The sequence below is a fragment of the Diplotaxodon limnothrissa genome, linkage group LG13 (genome assembly GCF_057381915.1).
Source record: "Diplotaxodon limnothrissa isolate DT_005_m linkage group LG13, D_limnothrissa_male_GT1.1, whole genome shotgun sequence".
Classification (NCBI taxonomy): domain Eukaryota; kingdom Metazoa; phylum Chordata; class Actinopteri; order Cichliformes; family Cichlidae; genus Diplotaxodon; species Diplotaxodon limnothrissa.
This window is the reverse complement of record NC_140608.1, coordinates 891,393-916,711: the sequence shown is the minus strand read 5'-3', so window position 1 is coordinate 916,711 and position 25,319 is coordinate 891,393. Positions and strand designations below refer to the sequence as shown.

The window sequence follows — 25,319 nt, the reverse complement described above, 5'->3', positions numbered from 1 at the left end:
GAGAAATCCTACCAAGGGCTGGAAAAAGCTGAACTGAAAGACAGCACAGAGGCACTAATCATAGCAGCAATGGAACACGCTCTGAGTATAAGGTCAATAGAGGCTGGAGTCTACAACACCAGGAAAGACCATGGGGTCTTGCCTGGTGGGGTCCTGCCTGGTGTTAGGACATGTTTGCAACTGTGCAACGTCCACTTGTTCATGTCCACTTGCCTGAACTTGAATTAATGTCTAGTAATGTGACTCACTGATTATTGTGTGTGTGATAAAACCATTTCTTTTTCTTCTTCTTCTTCTTATTATCATTATTATTAGTAGTAGCGGTATTTCATCAGATTTTGTACTGCTATAATGGAGGGATTTTCCAAATATAGAATCTATAAGTATAAGAGCATAAAGTATAAGATTGATTGATTTATTTTCAAAGGAACAATCTTTATAATATTTAATGTCAATATCATGATATCAAATGTCAAATTTAATTTAAAATAACTGAATAAGCAAAACTAAAACCAAACATTTTAAGGACACAATAAAAGTAATGACTCCTGACTGAAAACTATGACTACTAAAACTAAAGCTAAATATACTGAACTACAAATACAAATTAAAGTTTAACAACAACAAAAAAAAAACTAATTAAAAAATGTTGCAACAATGTCACAATTATAATGAGCTAAGTCAGTCATTCAGACTCTTTGTCCTGACAGAAACTAGCCTCGTTAGGTTAGATGGTCTGCTAGCTAACTGTTTATTGACCCAGCTACTAAGCCAAAATGAGTTTGGACACACTTTTTCAACAAATTCTTTTAACTGAGCAACAGTTAGCAGAACAGACACAAAAAATCAAGGATGGTAAGTTTTGTTTATTTCTCTGAATCTGTTTTTTTTTTTGCTTAATTATCACTCTTCAGCTAGCAAATAAGCTAACAGCTAAACGCTAGTGACAATGCTAAATATGTATCTATACAGGCTACTGTATTTTAATGTTTAATGTTGCATCATGTGATGTTTTTTCAAAAATGTTTTTTAGTCAAAATAGCCATCATCAGATGCAATGAGAAGATAAAGAGTGTCACTGAGCAGTATGGAAAGAGCAAAGAGGAACTTGATGAAAAGGTGAAACTGTTGCTAGTTGATGCTAACGAGTGAATTATATATATTTTGTGACCAGAGGCAAAGCCATAGCACTGTTTTTAAGATGCTCACATTTATTAGATTTTAGATATAAACCATTTGGTTCTTCAAATAACCCTTTGTGTGATGGTAGCCGTAGTTTACTGAGCTTAAATTCATCATATATAATGTCTTAAATGATCTTGAACTGTGTTTATTAAATATTTACACACTAGCTGTAAAATCATGTCACAGGGTGATGGAAAGTGTTCACTTGTTGCACTGTATTTTAGAAGGAGCCCCTGTAAATTGGTCTGTTTCATGGTACTGTGATTTATTACATAACAGCTTTATGTTTACACAGCTCAGTGCAAATTTCAGAGGTCCCATATTATTAATTTTCTAATAAAAATTAGTAAAATGTTGTTCCTGGAATGTTTTACCTGGGATGTAACATAACACATGTGTATGTATAACAAAAATAATTAATATTTAATTTGTTGTGGTTTCCAAAAGGAAAGAGGCCATTCTACTCATCATCACCTTTATAAAACTGAAAAAATACACACATTGTAAAATATGAATAGAAACTGATTAATTAAAAAAAAGCAGACATTGAACTATCAAAGCAGCACAATGCCATATTGAGGAGCTGATCTAGTTTATGATTTAGAACACTTAATCTCTACATTCAATGGCTAATTTCCCCAAATAACATTACTGAGACCTTTAGTTTGTGAGATATAATGCCCCATTAAAAATAATTTAAAAAAAAGAGGCTCTTTGGTTTTTTCACAAATATTGCAAGGATCACACCATGCCCTACTGATGATTTGAAACACATGGCAGTGGTATCTTTTTTTTTTTTTTTTTACTATTGAGACTGTTTACATTATGCAGATATGCAGGCTGTGTTTACTGCACAGTGTGTTTACAGCTCTCATGATGTAAGGTCTTATGGTTTATGAGAGCTGTCTTAAGATAATTACAGTGTTTATAGGACTTGGAAGCTGATTGTGCTCACTGAAACATGCTGCACTTTAGTATTACAGCAGAAGAAAAGCAAAGCTACTTTCTCCTCTTTAGCTCAAGAAACAGACTGAAATTACACCAAAAGTTATGCCCAAGGCAAGAATCTACCTTCCTACATAATCGCTCTTTCTTTATGTTTATGATATCGATTTAAAAAGAAACCTGAATTGTTGCTGAACTAGTTAACGAAACAGGATGTTTTTAGTTACAGTTTCAAAATAACTCCAGTTATTATGTCTGTCTCTAATAATCAGGTATAGAGTATATACTGATTGTTCCAAACTAGAACTTTGATCTCATTTCACCCCGTCTGGTATCAAGTGATATTGCTCACATACGAAGCATCACCAATCCATCTCCCTCGCTGTACATCTGTCTGTCAGCATGTGTGTCTTGATCATCTCCTGTATTTATGCTTCAGGCTCAGCAGTTGTCTGCAATGAGGCTGCGGTGTGACCTGGCAAAGAAATATGAGAACCAGATGTTAAAGCAAATTGAAGAGCTGCTCTGTCAGAAGAACCACCTCAGGGATCATCTAGTAGGTTGAAGCCTGGATCAATACTTATCTCTCAAATTAGACAGGTTGTATCCAATATGGATACCTCTTCAGCTTTAATAGCTTTAACTTCTTGATTGAATCACAGTACTATATAGAATGACCCGATCAATTAATCAGTGAAAACACAGATCAAAAAAGTGGTACCCTTCAGAGATGTTTGCATCTTCGTAGAAACTGAGTTTGACATTTTAGAATTGCTTGTTTAAAATTCCACAGGTATTAAACTAGGTTATGTAAAAAATAATGTAAAATCAGAGCCTCATTTTAGAAGCAGAATCCCACCAAAAATGGTGGGATTCTGCATTCTACACAATAAGCTCTTAGAGCAAAGATTTTCTTTTTTTTCCAAATGTTATCATAATTATACAGTAACATTAAGTCTGTAGTACCACAAGGTCTGTTAATATTGTTGTTAGAAGTATTTCCCATGATCCTCCTTTTCATACCAGACCAAGATAAAGATGGTGGCTAAAGAAGAGGAGGAAAACTTCCTTCAAGAGATCTCAAGGTTTAACAGTGACTTCAGTCTTAAGGCGAACAGAGAAACAGTCTTCAAGAGCCAAACTCACACTGTGCTCCTGGATCTGGAGAAGGAGGTGGAATCGATACACAAAGGTTGTAAAACACTTTACTGTAGTGTTTTCAGGGAAGACAGAGGTTACATGAAACAGATGTGGCCCTGAATGCTGCTCTAGAAATTATTAGTTATTTTAGAAATGGGCAAAATAGATCTCCAATGCCTATAATTCATGAAAAAGAACGTTTTCAAGGACTCCATGCAGCACACTCTTTCTGCTTCTGTGGGAGTTAAGAGAGTGAGTAGCAGCGAGGTGCTAGTAAAGAAATGCACTTGATTCACTCATCATTAACAAGTGTGACCACCTTAATAAAAACAGAAATTTTGCCAGCTTGCTCGTTTGGAACATTTACCATAATCTTCCCAGGAATGGATGTCCCAACAAATTCACGCCAAGGTCAGATCGTGCAGCGTTTAGAGCAGCGGTCCCCAATATTTTTTGAGCCACGGACTGGTTTAGGTCTGACAATATTTTCACTGAACGGCCTTTAAGGTGTGTCGCAGATAAAAACAATAAAATAAAACCAGTACCGGTACATAAAAAAAGACGATTAATTCATAACACATGAGAAAAGACCCAGAGAAACCAAGTTAACGATAAAAACCCTTAAAACCATAAATTTCACACCCGAGCCTCAACTCTCGCAGCCCGGTGGGGACTGCTGGTTTAGTGAAACAGCTAAAATTCCTACAGCTACATCTCAGACTCACTTAGCATGTTAAATGTTAAAGTTCATGGCAGTATAATTAGAAAACGACTGAATAGCTATGCCTATTTTGGAGGGGTGTCCTGATTTATCTTAAAGACTATGGCATTGAAAAGGGCTTGAAAAGTTGAACAAACTAAAGAACTTCAGGATCAATGTCCTTTGACCAAATTGTAGATATCTGGCCATAATGCACACCACCCTATTTGGCAAAAACCAATGAAAGCATCTCAGCACGAACACTGCAAACCATCTGTCAAGGACGGTGGTGGAGGGGGGGATTATTTGGGCTTGTTTTACAGCCACCAGCTATCTGTAAATAGTCACTAACATGTCAGGTCTAGTTGAGTATTGATTTAGTCCGCAAGTAAAAAGCCCTAATTTGGCAGATCAGGTGATCTCATTGCCAGCTCACTGCTGGTTGGGAACCAAAATCTCATATCCCGATATAAGATAACGATATAAATCACAAACGATATAAATCACAAAAATTTAACATTTTTTGTAAATTCTGTGAATCTCAGGCAGCTCGACTTGCGTGAAGTGTTTCCAGCTGCGCATCCTTTACCCGGAGCCGAGTGTTTTAACCAATGCATGAAACTATACATTTTTAGACATAAGTTGTAACGGCCGCCGTTTTCTTTGTATTTATTACATGGCGTGCTGTGGGGAAAAGCCTGTTCTAACGTTTGGGTCTAAGGTTTCTTTTTTAGCACCTGGCGGCGCTTTTTTACTCTCATCCGTAAATAATCTGCTCTTTCACGTGATTCAGTTTATTTTGAAAAGTTTCAACAGGATCTTGAGCTTTATTGTGAAAGGTTTAAGTGGAACATAAACAAGCGGACACGCGAAGGTGTTACCGTCGCTGTTGCTAATGACAACGCATAAAAACAGGTGCTTGTCCATCAGTAATGTGGTTATATTACATTTAAGAGAAAGAGAGAACTTTAAGAAATTAATATAGCCACTACAGTGACCATCAGAACGATGAACAAATATTGTCGTAAACAGTTTATTTTGCGACACCACGAAACAAACAATAGTGTAAAATGAAACGCTAGATGTTTTTATATCGTCATCCGATATATATCGTTATATCGAACAGCCCTATACCCTTCTACATATTCTGTTTGCAGATCAATGTCCTGTAAGATTTTCAGGATACTATATAAGCTGTTGCCACACAGCTGCAAGCTGCTTTGCATCCCACCTCCTGCCCAGCTTATCATTTTATAAGATAAGATAAGATAAGATAAGATAAGATAAGACTTTATTGATCCCACAACGGGGAAATTTTTGCGTCACCTCAGCTCAGGTACAGATATATTCTTTTGACTGAAGTGGTCCTGAATGAAATGAATAATTGCTACATCTACTGTGTATGAGCCCAGACATCTCATAGTAGTATAACAGTTGCCTGCTAAATATAGAAATGCAAGAAACTATATCTGTTTAAACACCCAAGATTCCAGTATAATCTGTGTTAAGTTGGTTAGTGAGCTCAGGACTTATAATAATTATATAAGCTCACACTCAAACACCTGGCGTTTGCTGCACTATTAATACTTGTGCTGTGAACATATATATCTATTAAAGTGTGGTTAGATATTTAACCACACAAAGGTAAAGTAAAGGTTAAATATCAAAAAAGGTTTTAGAAAACAAGTTTAATGTAACAAAGGTTTTCTTGACAGCCAAACAAAAACACTGTGTTCATGTTTTTAATGTAATCGTTAGGATAACTAACAGCTCTTATACAGGCCTAATATGAAGTGATTTAAACTCAGGTTGTGGCCCCTATGACAACCTTTGCATTATGTATTTGTATTTTTGTCCAGCAGTATACATTCATTATAGAGTTTCTGGTGATTATTACTCAATCCATGAGAACCTTTGCAGATTTATCTTTTCCTCTTCTATAATTTAGAGAAGGAGTTGATGAGCTGCACAAACAGTCACATGAGCTCCATTGCAGAAGAGAAGAGAGCACTCCTGCTTGAACTACAGAGTCTGAATGATATCGACGAAGGTGAGCAGCGAAGGTTCATTTTATGCAAAACAGACCATAGCCATATTTTTAAAAGGACCTCTGTAAGCTCCTTTAATTTTTCCACATGCATTCACACAGCCTTTAACCCAGACCAGCAGTTATTTTATAATTCAGCTGGTCTGCCAAGGCAGTTTAATCTTGAGCCCAGATGTTAGATCTTCTACAACATATTTCTGGCTCCATGAACAGGTTGAGCGGGTGTGCTTGCCGTGTTTTTTAAATCTGAGTTAAGGAGGCTGTACACACACATACTGTAATAAGTCCTTTCTAAGAAGAGGAGCCAAACATTCCATGTCAAAGTAAATCCAAAAGTCCACAACTTTGTTTCTGTCCAGGGTTTTACCACATAAAATCCAAAAGGTGAGGCAGAACAAAGTCCAAAAACCAGTCTGTACATGAAGATAATAAAAATGAAATAAAGACACTGGCAAAACAAAGCAAGAAGAAAAGCTTATACTAGAATTATAAGAAAGGGCTGGAAGTCTTGACTGCCAACAAGACAATCTGGCATGGAACCAATGGGAAAGTGAACACACACGAATACACAGGTGAGTAATTGGCTGATGTAGAACAGGTGTGAAAGAAAACTGGCAGCAGACTGAAAAAAGTTAGCAATTAAATAAAATGTAAGAAAACGGACAACAAATTAAAACAGGAAGTGAGAGAAAGAACGTAACAAAATTCAACGTACCATCAAAAGATTAAGAGTGGAAAGGTAGTTGGTACAGATGACATACCTGTGGAGGCATGGAGCTGAGCTACATGAGAGATTGTGTGAGCTCTCCAGAACCTCACAAAGTCTTAGAGAGTGAGAGGATGTCTGAGGAAAGAAAAGTGGTGTCAGAATTAATCATTTAAGATTGTCATTTATCCTTAGAAATATATATCCATTCGTATGCTGATAAAAATCATATCCTTATTAGGTCTGATAAGATTCTGTGTGCACTTGTGTACCATGAGATGAGAGGAAGCAGTCTCGATGTTATAATTCTATTATAGCTTTTGAAACCAGACTGTCCTGTTCTGTTTAAAAGTGCCAGAGTTCACACCTTTAAATGTGAGTTTGAGAGTTTGAGATATGACCTATTGCAAGTTCCTGTTTTTATAGTTTAGCAAGATGCTTACTTCTGCATACAATTTAAGTTCACTGAAAGGTCATATGTCTATGTATAGAATGGCTGGAAACACACACACACACACACACATACACCTGCACACACACACAGAATACAGACACTGATGTTGCTCAGATATGCCTGTTTTAAGAATGTCACGTGTATTTGTAATTGCATATTCATGAATGATTGCTTGCTGACAATAAAAATAACTGTAGCGAAGGAATCAGTTGAAGTTGGTCGAGTTCAGGTGAAGGAATCTTTTCCTCAACTTTGATTGACTTCCCTCGCGAGCCACAAACACAGAGAGTGCCTTCTTGCCTTGTTTTGTCGTGCAGTTGTTGGTCTCGTGTTCCAGCGGGGTTTGTGCCTAGATAAACCCAACAAGTGGTGTACTGGTTCAGGCTTTCAAGAACAAGGGTGCTGTAGCTGTAGCTACTACAGAGGAATAAAATTGATGAGCCATATCATGACGATATAGAATACAGATATAGAATATAGTTATGATATGGTCTCAAGACAGGAACTGTGTTACTCCATGAGTAAGTCATGTATGTATGAGAGAATGAGAAGCACAGACTGGCTGCAGTGGACAGTTTTTGTTGTTTTTAACATTTAGTTTCACTTCACTACAGAGAACTTCTTTGTCTTTCATGACTTTGGTCTTCTTTGTGGCAGGAGCTTAACTAAAAGATCGACAAACACAGAAGCGTAGCCCACATAGCTGTTTTTGGCACTGCCCTCTTGGTGAGGGTACACAGCTGCATGACAGTCTGCAAGCTCTGTGTAGGACCAACACACAACCATACCAGTCCCTTTAGAATAAGAAACTTTAACAGTTGTAGTGTTGTATAATCCAAACCTTGTTCTGTTGTTTTAACCGTGTAGCTACAGCATGTGTCTGTCTTCCCTGAGTGACGTCGTCTTATGTTTGATTTATTACTCCTGACTGCAGACCTGGATCGGCAGCTGAGTGAGGCTGAAGCAATGACAGAATCTCTGAGATCGGAGAGCCAGCTTGTCAGTCAGAAACCTCTCACTGACAGCTCCTGTCTGAGGTGAGTGCTGGATAACTGTCTGGATGCTGAGGCAGGTTTATGCATTTGGACACATAGATGGAATCTACAGTACCAGATTTACTTGCAGTTACATCATGTCACAGAATAATCTTTGGGAGGTCCAACACAGTAAATATTACAGATAAATAAGACATAAAAGAGCAGAATTACATAAAAACACAGCATTAGGCTTCTCAGCATTTCATTAACAATATTTCCACAGATTCCTGGCGTTTTAAACATTCCTTGCTGAGCAGCTGTGATTTTTAATTAGTTGAGAATTTTGTTTTGTGAATGCTGTCGGAGGACTCGGTGTTCAGAAGCACAACCGCTGTCCCCTCTCTGCAGGACCCTGTGGTTTTCTTTAGTGTAACTGCAAAAAATTCCATCTCAGTAGTGGTATTATCAGCTTTGGTCATTCTTACAACGGTAAATGTACTTAAGAAAAAGACAGACGAAAGAAATGCTGCAGAGCCAAGCATTCTGGCTTTTAAATTAAACTGTTTACAAATGGGAGATCTGGATCATACCAAGAAGGGCTGAATAGACCAGTAAACCCAGTTCTTGTCTTGCCTTTTTCTCCGTCTTGATCCTGCTGGGGAGAGTCCAAACATAGAAGTGTAAATAACAGCACATTAAGGCCATTTGGTTTAATTAAGGCTTTGATCTGGAGTTTATTTCATTTTGTCAGCAACTGGAGAAAAACAACCAACTGAGGCTATTGTGATTGATATATTTATTAATGATGACAGTGTAAAGCTTAGCATTCAAGCTAAGTGTTTAATCAGCTTTGGTTTTAGTGGAATAATAAATCATGCTTTAACCACAGACTGTATATAAACGATGGGCATAGTAATGCATCATGTTCATTTAGTAAATTGCTGCATTTACAGTAAAATAGATGTTAAATCAGGGTATGATGGATATTTTGAAATCTACAAGTAGGAGCCTGCAGTTTCCCATCGATCTCTGCTCACCGCATTTCACAAAGTGCTTAGCTCGAGGTGCCAAAATGGAGTCTGATCTCGTGTCTGCTGTCTGTGGCTTTAACTGGAATAATCTATAAAGGAATTCAAACACACTCATACATGTCACATGTAGAAAACCATGTTACACAGAAGTCTGTTTTTTTTAGGTCACTTCAGTAGTTTGGATTTCTCTAACAGTAGTTCTTTGACTTTCAAAGCAAATGAAAAGTATTGAATCTGTTACCATTAAGGCTCCTCAAAGTCAAGTCAAGTCAAGTCAAGTTGGCTTTATTGTCACTTCAACCATATACAGTTTAACAGTACACAGTGAGGCGAAACAACGTTCCTCCAGGAACCAAGGTGCTACATGCAACATAAATTTACAACATAAATTAACAGAAAACACTAAACTAGCTAACTAAGAGGCCTAGTTAGCTGGCTAGCAGAGACAAGACAGACTGACCTAACATAAATTACAACATAAATTAACAAAAAAAAAACAAAAAAAAAAACTAACTATCTAACTATCTAAGGAAGACTTTTTTTTGTTATCAGACAGCAGACAATAAAGCGCACGTGCAAATGTGCAAACAGAGCAGCAAAGTGACAGAATGATAGAAAAACACAACGTAACTTAATAATAAGGTTTTGTGATGATGAGTTGAGGTAGTGGAGGAACAGTAAACATTCCTTAGTGTAGCAGCAAAAATTAGGAAGTACAGAAGTTAGTGCAAAAAGTCCAGTAATAATATTGTGCAAAAGAGCATTTACAGGTTGGTGTGTACGATGGTTTGGTGGTGTAGGTCAGTGTGTTTGCGCTTGTGTTGATTAGTCAGTCCAGTCTCAATGTTTTGAGGTAGTTGAGTTAACCTGAGTGATAGTGTGTGTGTGTGTGTGTGTGTGTGTGTGTGTGTGTGTGTGTGTGTGTGTGTGTGTGTGTGTGTGTGTGTGTGTGTGTGTATCAGTCAGTCCCTTTTTGCTGAGGAGACGGATGGCTTGTTGCACAGTCTGGATGTGTGTGCCCGAATGCTTCGGTACCTTTTTTCAGATGGCAGGAGTGTGAAGAGTGTGTGAGAGGCCCAACAGGCTCAGCTTTCCGATCAGTTGTTGGGGGATGATCGTGTTGAATGCTGAGCTGAAATCTATGTACAGCATTCGGACGTGTGAGTCCTTCTTGTCCAAGTGTGTCAGGGCAAGATGGAGTGCAGTGGAGATGGCGTCGTCCGTTGAGCGGTTATGGCGGTATGCAAATTGCAGTGGGTCCAGTGAGGGGGGCAGCAGGGTCTTGATGTGTCTCATGACGAGCCGCTCGAAGCACTTCATGATGGTGGGTGTAAGTGCAACGGACGGTAGTCGTTGAGACAGGACACAGAAGACTTCTTGGGCACGGGGACGATGGTGGTGGCCTTGAAGCACGTGGGAACGACGGCACTGCTCAGAGAGATGTTGAAGATGTCGGAAACTTTAGGGAGACTGCTTTGTCAGATACAGTTATTTCATCATTCTTTTATCTTCTAGTGGGTATGAGCTTTATTGTCATGACTCGTGCTGTGGCAGGCAGAATGTAGGACCCAGATGCAGGACTTGAAACGAAAGGTTTAACTGAAGGAGGCAGCTTTAATGGCTGTGCAAAACTCAATACAAGAAAACATAAATAAAAATAGAAATATATAAATATAAAAATAGAAACTTTGGAACTACAAACTAAAACTAGAAACTCAGAAGAACCATTTAGTGATAAGGACCAAAAAGGCACAGCAAGACACACAGCAACATAAGGTAATGACAACACACGGACAGACGAAAACACAGGGCTTAAATACACCAGGAAGTGACGAGGGAATTGGAAACAGGAGGGAGACACAGCTGTGACTAATCTGACCAAACGAGACAGGGTGGAAGCTAAACTCAAAACAGTGAACACAGGACACGAGACCGTCAAAGTAAAACAGGAAATACAAAACAGGCAATCCAGACGCAGACTTGACAAGGAGACACGGATGACAGAGAAGACCGAGGAGATGCACGAACATAGAAACCAGGAAAGAACAGACAAGAAAACATAACTGACTTGACACAGAGAACACAAGGGAGGCACAGTAACAAAACCTAAGATCTAAAAATCACTAAAGTATAACCAGAAATCACTGAATCAAATAATATTAATAAACAAAAACATAAACACTGAGTCACCAGACTCAGGACCGTGACATTTATAGCATGACATATTGAACTCTGTTAGTATCATCAAATGTTATCAGGGCCTAAATAACAACAAAAGGAGGCACTGATCATAGTAATTTTCACAGCCAGAGAAAACAGTCAACAGCACAATATAAAATTGAGGGCTGACGAGTTGCTTGAGAACATTAGATGACTGTTTTAGTATCCTGTGTTCAGTTGGTGTTAAAAAGCTAACATTAGCTACTTGTTAACAAGTTGCTACAGTTAGCCAAGTCACTTGGACACTTTCAGTGTAAAATGACCTGAACACTCTCAGAAAGCTTCTGAGCTTAGCTTCCATGAATATAGCAGCTTAAAAGTGACATTTCCCATATGGAAAAGATATATATAAATCTTATAAAGTTTGTATCTGTCTTGTGTGAGACTTGTATGAAAAGCATATAAGAGTGAAAACAGATATAAGATCCCGTGAAAATTTATATAATGAAACTTGTATGTTTTGGATACTTACTAAAAAAATATATGAAAGTAATGAGAAAGTGGCCACTTTCATGAGTAAATCATGTAAGCCTTATATGATTTACTCATGAAAGTGGCCACTTTCATGAGTAATCACATATAAGTTTTTACTATCTCTTTTCCATATGGGTTGTTTGAAAGAGGACCAAACTCGTGCTTCACATGTAGGAAAGCTAAGCATCAAGATCCCTCTGTGCTCACTGTTTTCTCTGTCCGTTATATTACATTGTTAATAGTTGTTAATCGGTGCAGTTCAGTATTCAATTATAAATATGTGGGTGTCACAGCCCTGGGTTCTCTGTTTTTGAACTCCTAAGTTGTGTTGACGAATAATCGTCTTTAGCTTGATTCTTTGTTTATTTATTGCGTTGTCACTTTGGTGCTTCTGTTCCAGTTACTTTGGTGTTTATAGTATTTGTTCTGTCAGTTAAACGTGCCTCCCCTGTGCTCCCCATGTGTAGTAAAGTCTCTGTCACTTTGTTAGTGCTCCCCTTTTAGTTATTTCCCGTATTACTTTGATAGTCGTTTGCTTTAATTTTAGTTTACTTTTCGTGTCTCATTGAGCCATGAGCAGTTCCACGTCACCTCCTGTGGATTTAGTTCCTTGATATGTCATACTGTTTCCCATAGTTCCTGCTGTTTCTGATTTTTCGGATTAACCTCTAGTGTGTCAGATGGTTATTCATGGAGTTCCTGTCTGGACATTTTGTACCAACACATCCTTCTCCATTGAATAATCAGTCTGTGTTCATCCTGCTAAGATATTTAAACTGAAATCCATAGCCTTTGATCCATGTGGTTTTCATTTAGCCTGTCTTTGCTTTTCAGTTTCTTTATTCTATTTTTCATTCATATTTTCATTCAAATCTTTCTAACGATGTTGTTGTTGTAATTTAAATCTGTTTTTACTTTGTGCTGTAGCCGTAAAGCTACATGTCTTAATGTTTCTTATTTCTCAGTAAGTACAAGAAAAATATATACATGGATTTTTTTCCCCTGTTCTGTCTGACAGTGTAACAATCAGAATTGCTGTCTGAAGGCCAAAGAAAGGCCAACAGTGGTCTGCGTCATAGTTATATTTTATTAGAATTTTATTAGGATTTCTTTATTTTGGATTATTACGACCATAACTGACAAGACTGGGGATGGAAAAGAAAAAAAAAAGAAAGAAAGTGAAGTTGGAGAGAGAGTTAACATAAAGACTGAGAAAAAAATAGCAGGGAAGAAAAGAAAAGAGGAAAAAAAAATGACAGCATGCCATGCCAAGCGGCTGCCAGGAAGCAAACCAGTACACACCCGAGCACCCAGCCCCGGACACCGGGAACCACCAATGCAATGGCGGGTTGGGGCACTGGGGTAACCTGAGATGTGCTTAGAAGAGAAAGAGTCTTAGACCTGACCTGACACATAGGCATAGACAAACAGGCACCCACAGACACAAACACGCATTCCCTTCCTTACGCACACAAATACAAGAATTGTGAATACTTAAATATAAAACTAAACACTAAAAAGAAGCGGCAGAAAGCACCCGGAACGACATTTAGGACAGAGATGTGCTCCCATTGCAGTACAGATTGACAGTATACAGTATAGATGCATGGCATAAATTACATTCTTTCCTACAGAAACGTATTGAAACAGGTTCACCCTGTTGCTACATTGAGAGACGTCCTTTATTTAATTAAAGGTTGGAGATCAATAGTGTTCCAGGAAGGAAGGGTCATTGTTGTTGCTGATGCTGCCACTTTGGATAATGTCCTCTCCACAATACCACGGATCAGTTTTGTTTCAGGTTTTGAAATAAAGATATTAAAGAGGAAAGGAATAAGGGCATGTAAAAAAACATTTGCTTCCCTTTGGTGTGCTTTATTTATATTTCTCTATATATTAATCTTCATGTGCGCTTCCTTTTTTTGTTAGCCCACCTTTTGTCTCTCGCTCTCTCTCACTCTCTCTGTCTTAGTATCATCTTAAATCATGCATGTGCGTGGCATGTCCTGTTCATCCATCAGCCTCATTAAACATACTAGGTCCTTCATTACCGCTGGGCTTATTAGCCCCGGGAAGTGCTGAGGATGTAGCTTTGGCGGAGACACCCCCTCCTGTCGTAGCCATTCTTATGATCATCCATTCTGAACTGAAACCATCAATCCTGTCTTTAGCCACTGCAGCGTCTCTTTAAAACGCATATTTAACTCTCCGCTTATTGATTGTTGGAAATTGAATGCATGTCAATTTGAAAGAGTGCAAGAGTCATTTAAAAAGTGTTCAGTGTGCAAAACAGTGGCTGCTGGTGCAGACTGGACACTGTCACAATAGAAAGATACTTGAAATATGCACCTATGTGATTGGAATCGATTATATAAGAGCTGTATGTATTTTATTATGTGTCGGATTTTCTTCACTGACATATTACTGGCAAATTATTTATGAGTGTTCATTTAAAGATGTCATAGCTCTGTAGAGTTCCAGTAAAAGCCAGCAGAGACCACCAACAGCCAAAATGCCAAATGAGTATTGCTTTAGGGACATTATTGCGTCGATTGAAGCACAGCCTGGTCGCCTTAAAAATCGGATTTGTAAGTTCCAGAGAGAAGTATAAAGTTTAAAACGCGTCTGTTGGTTTTCAAACTGTGAAAATGCAATTTTAGGCAGGCTGTTTTATTGTTTCATTAACTTCCAATAAAAGCAGAAACGGTTCGTTCGTCTTCAATTCAGGTGTAGCTCAGTATGGATCCTCCACAACTGCCATAACAGTTCAATCACAGCCAAGGCGTCACGCTGCGTGGATCAAAGTCCAATGGTTTATCAGAGACAAACTGAACTGAGTAACACAATTGTATGTTTATGAAATTATAGTGTGAAATATTAACTCTGCTGCCATAAGCGCAGACTGCTTTTAAAGGCACAAGAAGAAGTTTGTTTCAGTCTGTAACTGAGGAGCAGCAGTCCATAAAGTTCACATATGTGATTACGTTCAAGTGCATTTTTGATCTGTCTTTATCTGATATACTTTATGTGATTGCTTTGTTTAAAACTTGTCATTGTTATTACATTTCTTCCAAGATATTGTTGCAAAAGTGCTAATTTTTAAAACTTTACAGTAGTAACAGCTTCTTTCTCCCTTTTATTCTAATCTTAGGTTTAATTAAGCAAACACTAGCAGAGCACGTTAAAACTTTCAGTTTACACATATCACAGTGAAACTTGCCCAGTTTTAATGATATTAAGGCAATAAAATCATCATCACAACTTCCATTCATTATATTTTTGTAAATGCATTTTTTACACATGATTAGGACTTAATATTATGTCCCCAATAGCAAAAAATGGTTCATCATCATCATCATCATCATTTATTTATTTATATAGCACTTTAAAAACACACCTGGTAGACCAAAGTGCTGTACAATACTAATATGCACATAGTAATAAAACCAGACATAGCAATAAAGTTAAAAAACAATAAAAAATTTAAAAAATTTAAAATTTAAAAATTAAAAAAAAAAAAAAATATATATATATATAAAATAAAATAAAAATGTCAGTTACCCACAGAGTTAAAAGCCAGGAAATAAAAATAGGTTTTTAATAAAGACTTAAAAACTGGCACTGATGCAGCCTGTCTAATATGGAGAGGAAGGTTATTCCAAAGCATCGGCGCGGCAACAGAGAACGCTCGGTCTCCTCTAAGTTTCAGCCGTGACTTTGGGACCGAAAGCAGCAACTGCTCAGCTGACCGAAGGGAACGAGTGGGGACGTGGGGCTTCAACAAATCAGACAAATAAACAGGTGCCAGACCATTTAGAGATTTAAAAGCCAATAAAAGGACTTTAAAACGGATCCTGAATTCAATTGGAAGCCAGTGTAAAGAGGCCAAAATCGGAGTGATGTGATCAAATTTTCTTCTACCAGTTAAAAATCGTGCCGCAGCATTTTGCACTAATTGCAAGCGTGACAAAGTGCCCTGCCCAACCCCTGTTAAAAGAGAATTACAATAATCTAAACGTGAGGTAATAAAGGCATGAATAACGCTTTCCAAGTCACGCTTGGAAAGAAAGGGCTTAACCTTTGATAAACGTCTGAGGTGATAAAATGCTGATTTTACCACCCCGTTTACATGGTCATCAAAGGTGAGTGCAGAATCAATTTTAACTCCGAGATTTGTGATCGAACTCTTTAGTTGGGAAGTCAAAGCTGCAAGATCAACATCCAGAGTATGAGAAGAACGATTTGGGCCAAATAAAATTGCTTCTGTCTTCCGATCATTAAAATTTAAAAAGTTGTTTGCCATCCATGCTTTGACATCAGTAAGGCAGTCAAGCAGAGGTCCAGTTGGGAGACTATCAGAATGACTAAGAGGTAAGTAGAGCTGGCAGTCATCTGCGTATAGATGGAATGGCACTTTATGCTTTCGGAAAATCGCGCCAAGAGGCAAGAGGTACAATGAAAACAATAACGGCCCAAGAATAGATCCCTGTGGAACACCCCAAAGCAGAGGGGCCACAGAGGATGAAGCCGACCCCAACTTAACACAAAATGTCCTATTTAAAAGATAGGACTTTAACCACAAAAGTGCCGAACCAGTAATTCCCACACCGTGCTGTAAGCGGGAGATCAGCAAATCGTGATCCACAGTGTCAAATGCAGCTGTCATGTCCAACAAGACCAGCACTGCATATTTACCACGGTCTGTCGTTATCAGGATGTCATTCATAACTTTTACGAGGGCTGTCTCCGTGCTGTGGAATGGCTTAAAGCCGGACTGAAAGATTTCTGACAATTTAGAGTCATTCAAGTAGTCCATCAACTGAGTATAAACAATCCTTTCCAGAATCTTACTAAGAAAGGGAAGCTTAGAGATGGGTCTAAAATTTGATATGACTGAACTGTCTAAGCCTGGTTTCTTAAGTAAAGGATGTATGACTGCATGCTTAAATTCCCTAGGTACTTGACCAGACAAAAGACTAGTATTAATAATGTTCAGAATATGTGGTCCGATGATAGGAAATACCTTTTTAAGAAAACGGGGAGGAACAACGTCATTTGGAGAGCCACACGGTTTAGCATTCAACACAAGTTTCTCTAAATCAGATAAAACAATTGGTAGAAAAGCAGAGAACAGACTTGAGCAAGAACCATGCATGGCTGGGTCAGCAATAGGTAGAGTCGGAGGTCTCAAACTAGCAACCTTTTCCACAAAATAATTAAGAAACTTATTGCACATAACCGCAGAAGAGTGCAAAAGAATATAGCCTTCCGGATTAAGTACAGAATTTATAGTGTTATATAGAACACGAGGGTTATGCGAGCTGGCAGCAATAAGTTGAGAAAAATAGGAGTGCTTGGCAGCCTTTACTGCTCTCTGATAGACTTTCCAGCTAGTCTTAAGAGCTTCCATAGAGACGCACAGCCTATCTTTTTTCCACCGTCTTTCACATCTTCTACATTCTTTTCTAGCGGCTCTGGTAAAATCAGTTAGCCAAGGACTAGCCTTTGGCTTGCATTGTCTGAATATAAAAGGAGCGACAGCGTCGAGGACAGATTTACAAGCAGAATCCAAAAAAGAAACTAATCCATCTGAGATGGACAACTCAGGAGGATAAGAAATAAATTGGTCAAACAATATGGAAAACCGCTCGGCAGTATCTGAGCCAAAAGCACGATAACATCGAGCAGGTACAGCACGCTTAAGAACAGGATTAAAAAGAACAATATCACATAAAATAGGCATATGGTCAGAGAACACCGCATCCTCGACAAGTACGTTTTGGACAGATAAACCATGTGATAAAACCAAGTCCAGTGTGTGACCACGTTCTTGAGTGGCACCTTTAACAGACTGAATAAAGTTAAAAGAGTTCACTAAGTCCAGAAAGTCCTTAGCCAGGGGCTTCCCCGGGCAGCAGACGTGTATATTAAAATCACCAAGTAAAAGGATCTGGTCATACCGTGATGCACAGTCAGCAAGAAACTCTGAGAACTCGGATAAAAACTCCTTGTTATATTTTGGGGGCCGATAAACAATCGCACACAACAGCGAAGACGAATGGCCCAGTTCACACAAACAGAGTTCAAAACTGGTGTGGCGTGTTGATGGGGATAGCTGCTTAAAGTCAAGATGTGCCTTAAAAACAACAGCTAGCCCTCCTCCGCGACCAGAAACTCTCGGAACACTAAAAAAGGCACAACCAGCCGGCAGTAATTCAGAAAAGGCACTTAACTCACCGGGTGGAATCCAAGTTTCAGTCAAGCAAAGAAAATCCAGTGCATGGGAAGCGAAAAATTCCTTCAAAATGAATGTCTTATTTGCCACCGATCTGGCGTTAATTAATCCCAACCTGAGAGGAATTGGCTCGGGAGCTTCCGAGGCAGCAACAACCAGATCCACAGGTCGGAGGTTTGTTTGGTCCACTCCACGCCAACGCAGATGTCGGAGAGGAGAGGGTTTTGCAGAACCCTTCTCGAGAGATCCCACAACAGGAACCAAGCAGGAGTCCACCGGGTCCAAAGCACGCAACGGCACCAAGAGTAGCGGGCAGGATCGACAAATTGAGCGAAGCTCATGAGGAAAACAAGAGATCCTGAGTCTCAGTTTGACAAGGCGACCTCCACGGTTACCTCGTCTCCTGCGTCGCTTCCGCACATCCAGTGGCAATGGTAAGGAGCGCCAGTGAGGTGGTGTTACTTCCAAATCGGGAGGCAGAAAGCCTTGGTTGTCATTTCCAAACCAAGCTAAAGCTTGGGTAGATGAGCCTATTTCCAATAATGTCTGGCGATCATAAAACAATGCAGGGCTGACATGTTGCACAAAATTGACTAAAAACAATAAAATAAAACAAATAGAAGAGAGCGATAGACGGCATGCCAAACACACAGGCGCCATCTTTCCATCCATTTCTCCATTTTTTCCCGTTCATGGTCGCAGGGGGCTCGGGCTGGAGAGACAGACAACCACTTACACTCACATTCAGACATATGGTCAATTTAGCAGAGATTCAGATCATTGGTTCACCTGACATGCATGTCTTTGGACTGTGGGAGGAAGCTCACACAGCCACAGGGAGAACATGCAAACTACGCACTGAGAGGCCAGTTAAAACCCAGAACCTTGTTACTGTGCCAAAGGTGCTAACCACTGGACTAGGTCACCTACTAACTGGAAGGTTGGCAGTTCGATTCCAGTTTGCATGCCAAATATCCTTGGGTAAGACACTAACCCCATGTTGCTCTCCGATGCATCTATTAGACTGTGAATGTTAGATAGAAAGTGTTTAGAAGAAGTTGTGTAAAGTGCTCAGATTGAGTAGAAAAGCGATATTTAAGAACCAGTCCATTTACTAAAAAATATAAAAAATAGTCCCATGAAAATCTCTATATCGTTGTTGTTTTATGTGTTCAAACTTTTCTTAAATGTTCTGATTTTTCTTCGGCCTTCACCACATTTAACCTCCATGTTTTAATCAGCAGACTTTTAAAAACAGTTTGACATGAACAAAAATCTTTTGGGCTGGATTCCTGACTTTGCCCCTGGACTGGCGTCACACTGGGTTGCGTGCTTTCACTCCTACCCTTTGTGTCCTGTATCAGAGTGGGTGTGGAAGCAGGACCATTTAAAAGTATGCAGATGACTCTGTTAATGTTAGACTTTACCTGACCACGCATATCCTTTGCATTATGAGCTTCAGTTTCTTCTGGATAAACACAGTAAAACCAGCTTTGTTCCTGTGACCATCACTCAGATGAACAAATGATAGTTTTTGATATCCTACATAAAGCAGTGATTTTGGATTTATCTTCTAATTATATTTTATTCTTTATATTTGTCGTCTGTGTTTGTTTTGAAAATGTGCATGTGTGGATGGATGACTCACCTGCTGCAGACGAAATCTGCCTACGAGTACAAAGTAATATGACCCTGGCTGAATATGCAGATAAGGCGTCATCTGTCTAATTCCTCTCTTTTTATCATTTAGAAAATGTTGTCCAAAAAAATCTGCTCTTGCAACATTTTTAGGAATAGAAAGTTCTATAAATCAGAACATAGATGGGACTAAAACGTCAACTCTGAGTCTGAGGAAAACTACTTTTTAAGAAAACGTGACCTTTAAATATGTGGAGTGAAAAATTCTGCATATTTCTTCTGGGGTAAAAAAATATCATGTGTGTGTAGCAGCTATGATTTCCTAGAAAAAGAGAACTAAGCAGTGCGTATACATATTTGAGCTAAATAAAAAGTCTGGATTTCCAATTACTAATTGAATTTGCACATCAGTAGTTCGGCTTTAACCAGACTAAAAAGCTTTCTGCTGGTCTCAAAATGTTTCTTTCTTTCATTGACGCATTCCTTCTGCATCTGTGTGTCCTCATCTTTTATGTCTCTTCTCACCTGCAGCCTAGCACTTTAAAGCACCCAACCCGCCTTTAAAAATTTCCATTTGAATGATTTTGGTGTGAGAGAAATTGCTACACTTGATTTATTGCTGTCACTTCATTTTATACTTAGAAATTCGTCCCTCGTGGTCTTCTGTTCATCCTTATATCTGTGGAACAAGCTCCAGGAGACATTACTAAATACACAAAACAGGGAGAATGCAGTGTTGACTGCAGCTTTGTGGAGGAGCCGCAGAGTCTAACATTTTAGGCTGTGAGTGTTTGTGCTTGTCTCTACACTCCTCCTCTTCAGCTGTGACATTTGTCATACATGGTGTACATTTTGAATTAACAGCGCACAATTATGCCTCATGCGGTTTAGTCACTTTTATCAAGTACTGCAGTCCCTCGGTCTGGCTTCATTTTCTTAGTGTGCCACAAAGGTTACATCATGCAGGATCTGCTGATCACAGAATGATCTGTTACCGGTTTTGGCAACAAGGCGTTGGACTTCTGAGGCTTCCACCTCTGAACGCTGCCTGATACATAGAGCACCAGAGCGAGGGTTACCCCAGTGACTCATTGTAGCTGAGCCAGTAGATGCTTACTGGCAAAAGCCTCCCCAAGGCCAGTGTGGGGCCTGGTAACCCTGTCCTGGGTGAGGTATCATGGACGATTTTTCTCCTCATCATAGCTCTGAATCTAAGATGGGTGAGGCGTTCAGTCATTTGGAACAGGGTTAGGTTACAGAAGGCAAGGCAAGGCAAGGCAAGGCAAATTTATTTGTATAGCACAATTCAACAACAAGGTGATTCAAAGTGCTTTACAGAGACATTAGAAACAAAAACAAATAAAAAGCATGATTTAAAATTGATTAAAACAAGCAAACAAACAAACTAACTAAACACACACATTTCACACCTGTTCGCGCGATCTGAACCCTTATCGTAAGGGGAGCTACCAGTCCTTCTGTGGACGAGCTACTTTCTATTTTAAATTCCCTGAATTTAAAATACTCTCTAGACCCAGTCTAGACCCAGTTGGGGAGCTACCCAGAGCTCTAAACCCACTTAACAAACAAACAAACAAACAAACAAACAAACAAACAAACAAAACAGTATATAAAATCAAAACAGATAAAATCAGAACAGTAGATAAAATCAGTTTTGAAATTTAAGCTTAACAAACAAACAAAACAGTATATAAAATCAAAACAGATAAAATCAGAAATAGATAAGATCAGTAGTTAGTGTAAGTTTTGAAATTTAAGCTTAAAAGTGTGGATTTGGTGCTTTATTTAAATGCAGCTGAGTCAGTCATTTGGAACAGGGTTAGGTTACAGAAGCTACTCCTCTACATCAAAAAGAGCCGTTTTAGGTATGCGTCTGATCAACATGCCTCCTGTGTGAGGTGTTTTGTGCATATCCAACTAGAAGGAGGCCCAAGAGCAGACGCACGGGAGAGATTATGCCTCTTAGCTGGCTTGGGAATGCCTCTGTGTCCCCCTAGGAGGTGGCTGGGGAGCAGGAGGTTGGGCATCTCTGCTCAGACTGCCCACACTTTTCCCTGCTGACCCAGATAAATGGCAGAAAATGGATTGGTAGGATCTTTTTCAAGATAATTCATCAGTTTTTAACTCATGTAAATGTATTGTCAGTGGATGCTGGGATACAGTAAATTGTAAATTCCTTAGTTGAACCATAGTCCTAATCCAGTAGTGAAATTGTTTTTGTGCAAACAAACAGTCACCGAGTCAAACGCTGTGATTTATGTTGCACATATAGTTACAACACCTCGCTCTGAACATTCATCTGAAATGTCAAACAGTCAAGTAAACTCAGACTTCAGGGGAAATCTGTTTAACAGATGGCAGCTATTGTGTTCATTTTGTTGTTTTTCAGAAAGCATTTGAAATATTTTGTGCATGTGGATTCGGTGTTCCCACCATTATAAATACTAGAGGGAAAATTGTATTATGTTATGTATTTCTTTTATTTTGGACACAATAACAAAGCAAAAGTAAATATAATGATAAAAACAATATACCAGAAAAAAATAAGCAGTTTAAACTCTACATGCAAAAATGAAGTTTATCCAAATGTTATGTTTTGTTACTGACGTGGTTTTATTTACTTGCCAGGCTGAGGAAGGAGCTGGAGATGCACAAAGAAGGACAACTTGAGCATCTGCGAGAGGAACTAAGCTCAGAAATTCAAGTTGGTGGCTTTTATTTAAATTATTCCATTTATTTTTTTCCCTTTTTTAGCATGACAGTCATACACAGATGCTGTCAAATTTGCTTAGATGTTTTGAAAGGTAGTTGTGGGCAAACTTCCAAATGTAACACATGAGCTAAAATGCATATCTTTATTCATTTGCAAAACATTTGTCATTGTCACATTTGTTCTTTGTAAACCTATTTTTTTTCCTTTCTTTTTTAATTGCAGAAGCTGGACAGCAGCCAAGGGGCTGAGAAGTGTTAGGTTAGGCACGCTGATAATTTGCAAAGTTTATCTTGTTTGTCTTATGTTCAAAAACAAAGATGCTGATTTACAGACGGTTAGTTTCTGCTTCCCTGCTGTCTTTATTCTTCTTTATCTCCTAAGAGTCTTAACTAAGCCCTGGATAATATTTGTTTTTCTATGTGTGGATTGAATATTTTCTTTCTGTTGGTCTTTACACTTTTGTGCCCATTTCTGAGAAAAAAAAAAACAAGTTTATTAAAATGTATGAATCCTTTTTTCCATGTGTCTAATCCTTGCTTATAACACCAACAAGTTATATAAAAAAATATGATTCTTATTAATGTAACTACTCACAAACACGTGCAAAAAAGGTATTCAAAGTTTTGTCCCAAAAGTGATTTTATATTGCCCTCTAGTGTATAGAATATGGTATTGCTACATTCCAGTCCAATCAGATCATGCCTACTGAAACAGCGGTGAACAGACATTGCATGATTGTTGCATGCATTTTATTTTATTTTTATTATTTATAACATTCATCATATCCTGTTCCCTGGATACCTACCTATCTAATGCTGCCTTTTTCAGCTTAAGTATGCTCTTTACCACCAGACTGAAACAAATACATTTTTTGATTAAAAAAAAATGGCTGCAGTTTTCTCCCAGTTAGCTATAGGATTGTTAGAGAGGACAGCCACTCATCACTGGTCCAACAGTAAAGTCACAATCATAATAAGGGTTCATAGACGAGGTCTGTTCAACACAAAGATTAGATAAGCTGAGGGTTAGGGCTTTGAGCAAGGTTGCCATGCTCTTCCATTTCTAGCTGGGTAATTAAACTTACTGATCAATAATAAATTTGGAGTACATGGGTAAATAAAAGTTTTACTGAGTGAGTTACCAGCCAGAAAACACAGAAGCTTAAGATGCAATATTTAGGCTTTTGCCACCCAATGGAAGCTCTGTGCAATTACAATTTACCACCATTAATCATTCAGTCCACAGACAGTTATTTTCCTTAATTGATAATTAGATGGTCTGCCAGCTTACACCAGAGGGTCGTGCTGTGGGGCATTTTCTCTCTGATTAAAGTGACTCCTACTAGAATGATGTGGAATGTCAATGGCTACCTAATGAGATCCTGCAATCTCATTTTGACTTTTTAACCTCGACCCCGGTGAGCTACATCTGGATGCGTCTGCAAAAACTGAGAGCAGACAGAACAGCAGACAAAGCAGTCCATTTGACAGGGTGGTTAACCTCATTTTAATGGCTGCTCTCATCAATATATGGCTGTCAAGCACATGAATATTGAGTGTCTGTTAGTCAAATGAAGTCAGATGGAAGAACAGTGAAGATGGTGGTAAGACATCTGCTTTTGTTAATGTAAATGGAAGAGATGCAGCCATTTATTTATTGATATTTAAGCGGCTGCATTGACACAGATGCATTTGCATTGTTTAGGTTCACCTCATTTTCCACCAAAGATGAAGACCTAGATGAATTCCAGAGGGTGGTTGAAAAGCTTGTCTTGAATATAGTTCCAGTTGCAGAGGTAATAACCAATATACTCTGCTGTGTACACCAGTTTTTCTTTTAACTTTAAAAATCTAAGTTTAAATTACTTATTATAGGAGTAGTCAACAGATAAATTATTAATGTCAAAAAGGGGCAGAGGATGGCAAACTCTTTTGGCATGTTTGCATCAGCGACGTGTTTAACTTTATGTTTTTTGCAGTGCCACCTGTAAAGGGATGTGACATAAGGTAGCATTTGAACTATGATAGCTCGGTATCACTAGAGTAACATAGGAAATCTTGTCTTGTCAAATGTATAGTACCTACATTACCAAAAGGTGTCCCTGTAAGGACGTATTTTGAGCCAGAGAAGGGAAGAATAGTCGATTAGAGTTCAATGATGCTGTAATCTCAATACGTGCAGCTTTTGGGTGCTTGTTTAGCTCAGTGTGTCAAGCAGGCCACCACATGCCATACAGCTGAGAGCGGCCGGCCCGGGTTTGAGTCCATCCCATTCGCCGCATGTCTTTCCCTCTTGCTCTGTTTTAGAAAAGGCTAAAATAACAGCATCTTTTACACATATAGTTAAAAACCTTAATACTGGTTGTGAGAGAAATATGTGAGACTTTGCAACTGCTTTGCCTACTCTGTCTTTTATTAGTTTACTACCTAAAATTCCATAAGCACCTTTAACAGCTGCACAATAATATTTACATACTAATCACAGAGCGCGACAAATGTGAAAATAGAGTTTCAACGTGCGTTGTATGCCCTTACAATATATTTCGACATCCAATGAAGAACAGTTTGGAGACAAACACACTCCGAACTTTAAAGAGTGTATAGTTAAGACTGGCTCATGTGACCCGAACCCTCCTTTAGTTACACGGCAATGGGCCTAGGCTGTTGGGAGCTTCCCATGATGCACTTCTTTACTCATCTCTTTTCACACTCTGTTTTTAATCATTCGTTATCATTAATCTGTCTTTTTTTTACACAGTATGTTTTTTGTCCTGTCTTTCTGCCTTCACCCTCAGCCGTTTGTGGCAGCTGGCTGCCTCTCCCTCAGCCTGATT

The 25,319-nt window shown here is 38.7% G+C and overlaps 1 protein-coding gene across 1 annotated transcript; it reads left to right on the top strand.

Annotated features, from left to right (window-relative positions):
- Positions 1-776: 776 nt before the first annotated feature.
- LOC146619641 (coiled-coil domain-containing protein 172-like) lies at positions 777-22,744 on the top strand. The gene is made up of 8 exons (XM_085369680.1): positions 777-855; positions 1,034-1,119; positions 2,570-2,686; positions 3,157-3,322; positions 5,919-6,020; positions 8,112-8,214; positions 22,402-22,477; positions 22,709-22,744. The coding sequence occupies exons 1-8, from the start codon at positions 777-779 to the stop codon at positions 22,742-22,744; spliced, it is 765 nt and encodes a 254-aa protein (XP_085225806.1).
- The last annotated feature ends 2,575 nt before the right edge of the window (positions 22,745-25,319 follow it).

Coding starts and splice junctions, on each gene's coding strand:
- LOC146619641 (XM_085369680.1), top strand. CDS start 777: ATGAGTTTGGACACACTTTTTCAACAAATTCTTTTAACTGAGCAACAG. Junction 856..1,033: donor GACACAAAAAATCAAGGATG/GTAAGTTTTGTT, acceptor AATGTTTTTTAG/TCAAAATAGCCATCATCAGA. Junction 22,478..22,708: donor AACTAAGCTCAGAAATTCAA/GTTGGTGGCTTT, acceptor TTTTAATTGCAG/AAGCTGGACAGCAGCCAAGG.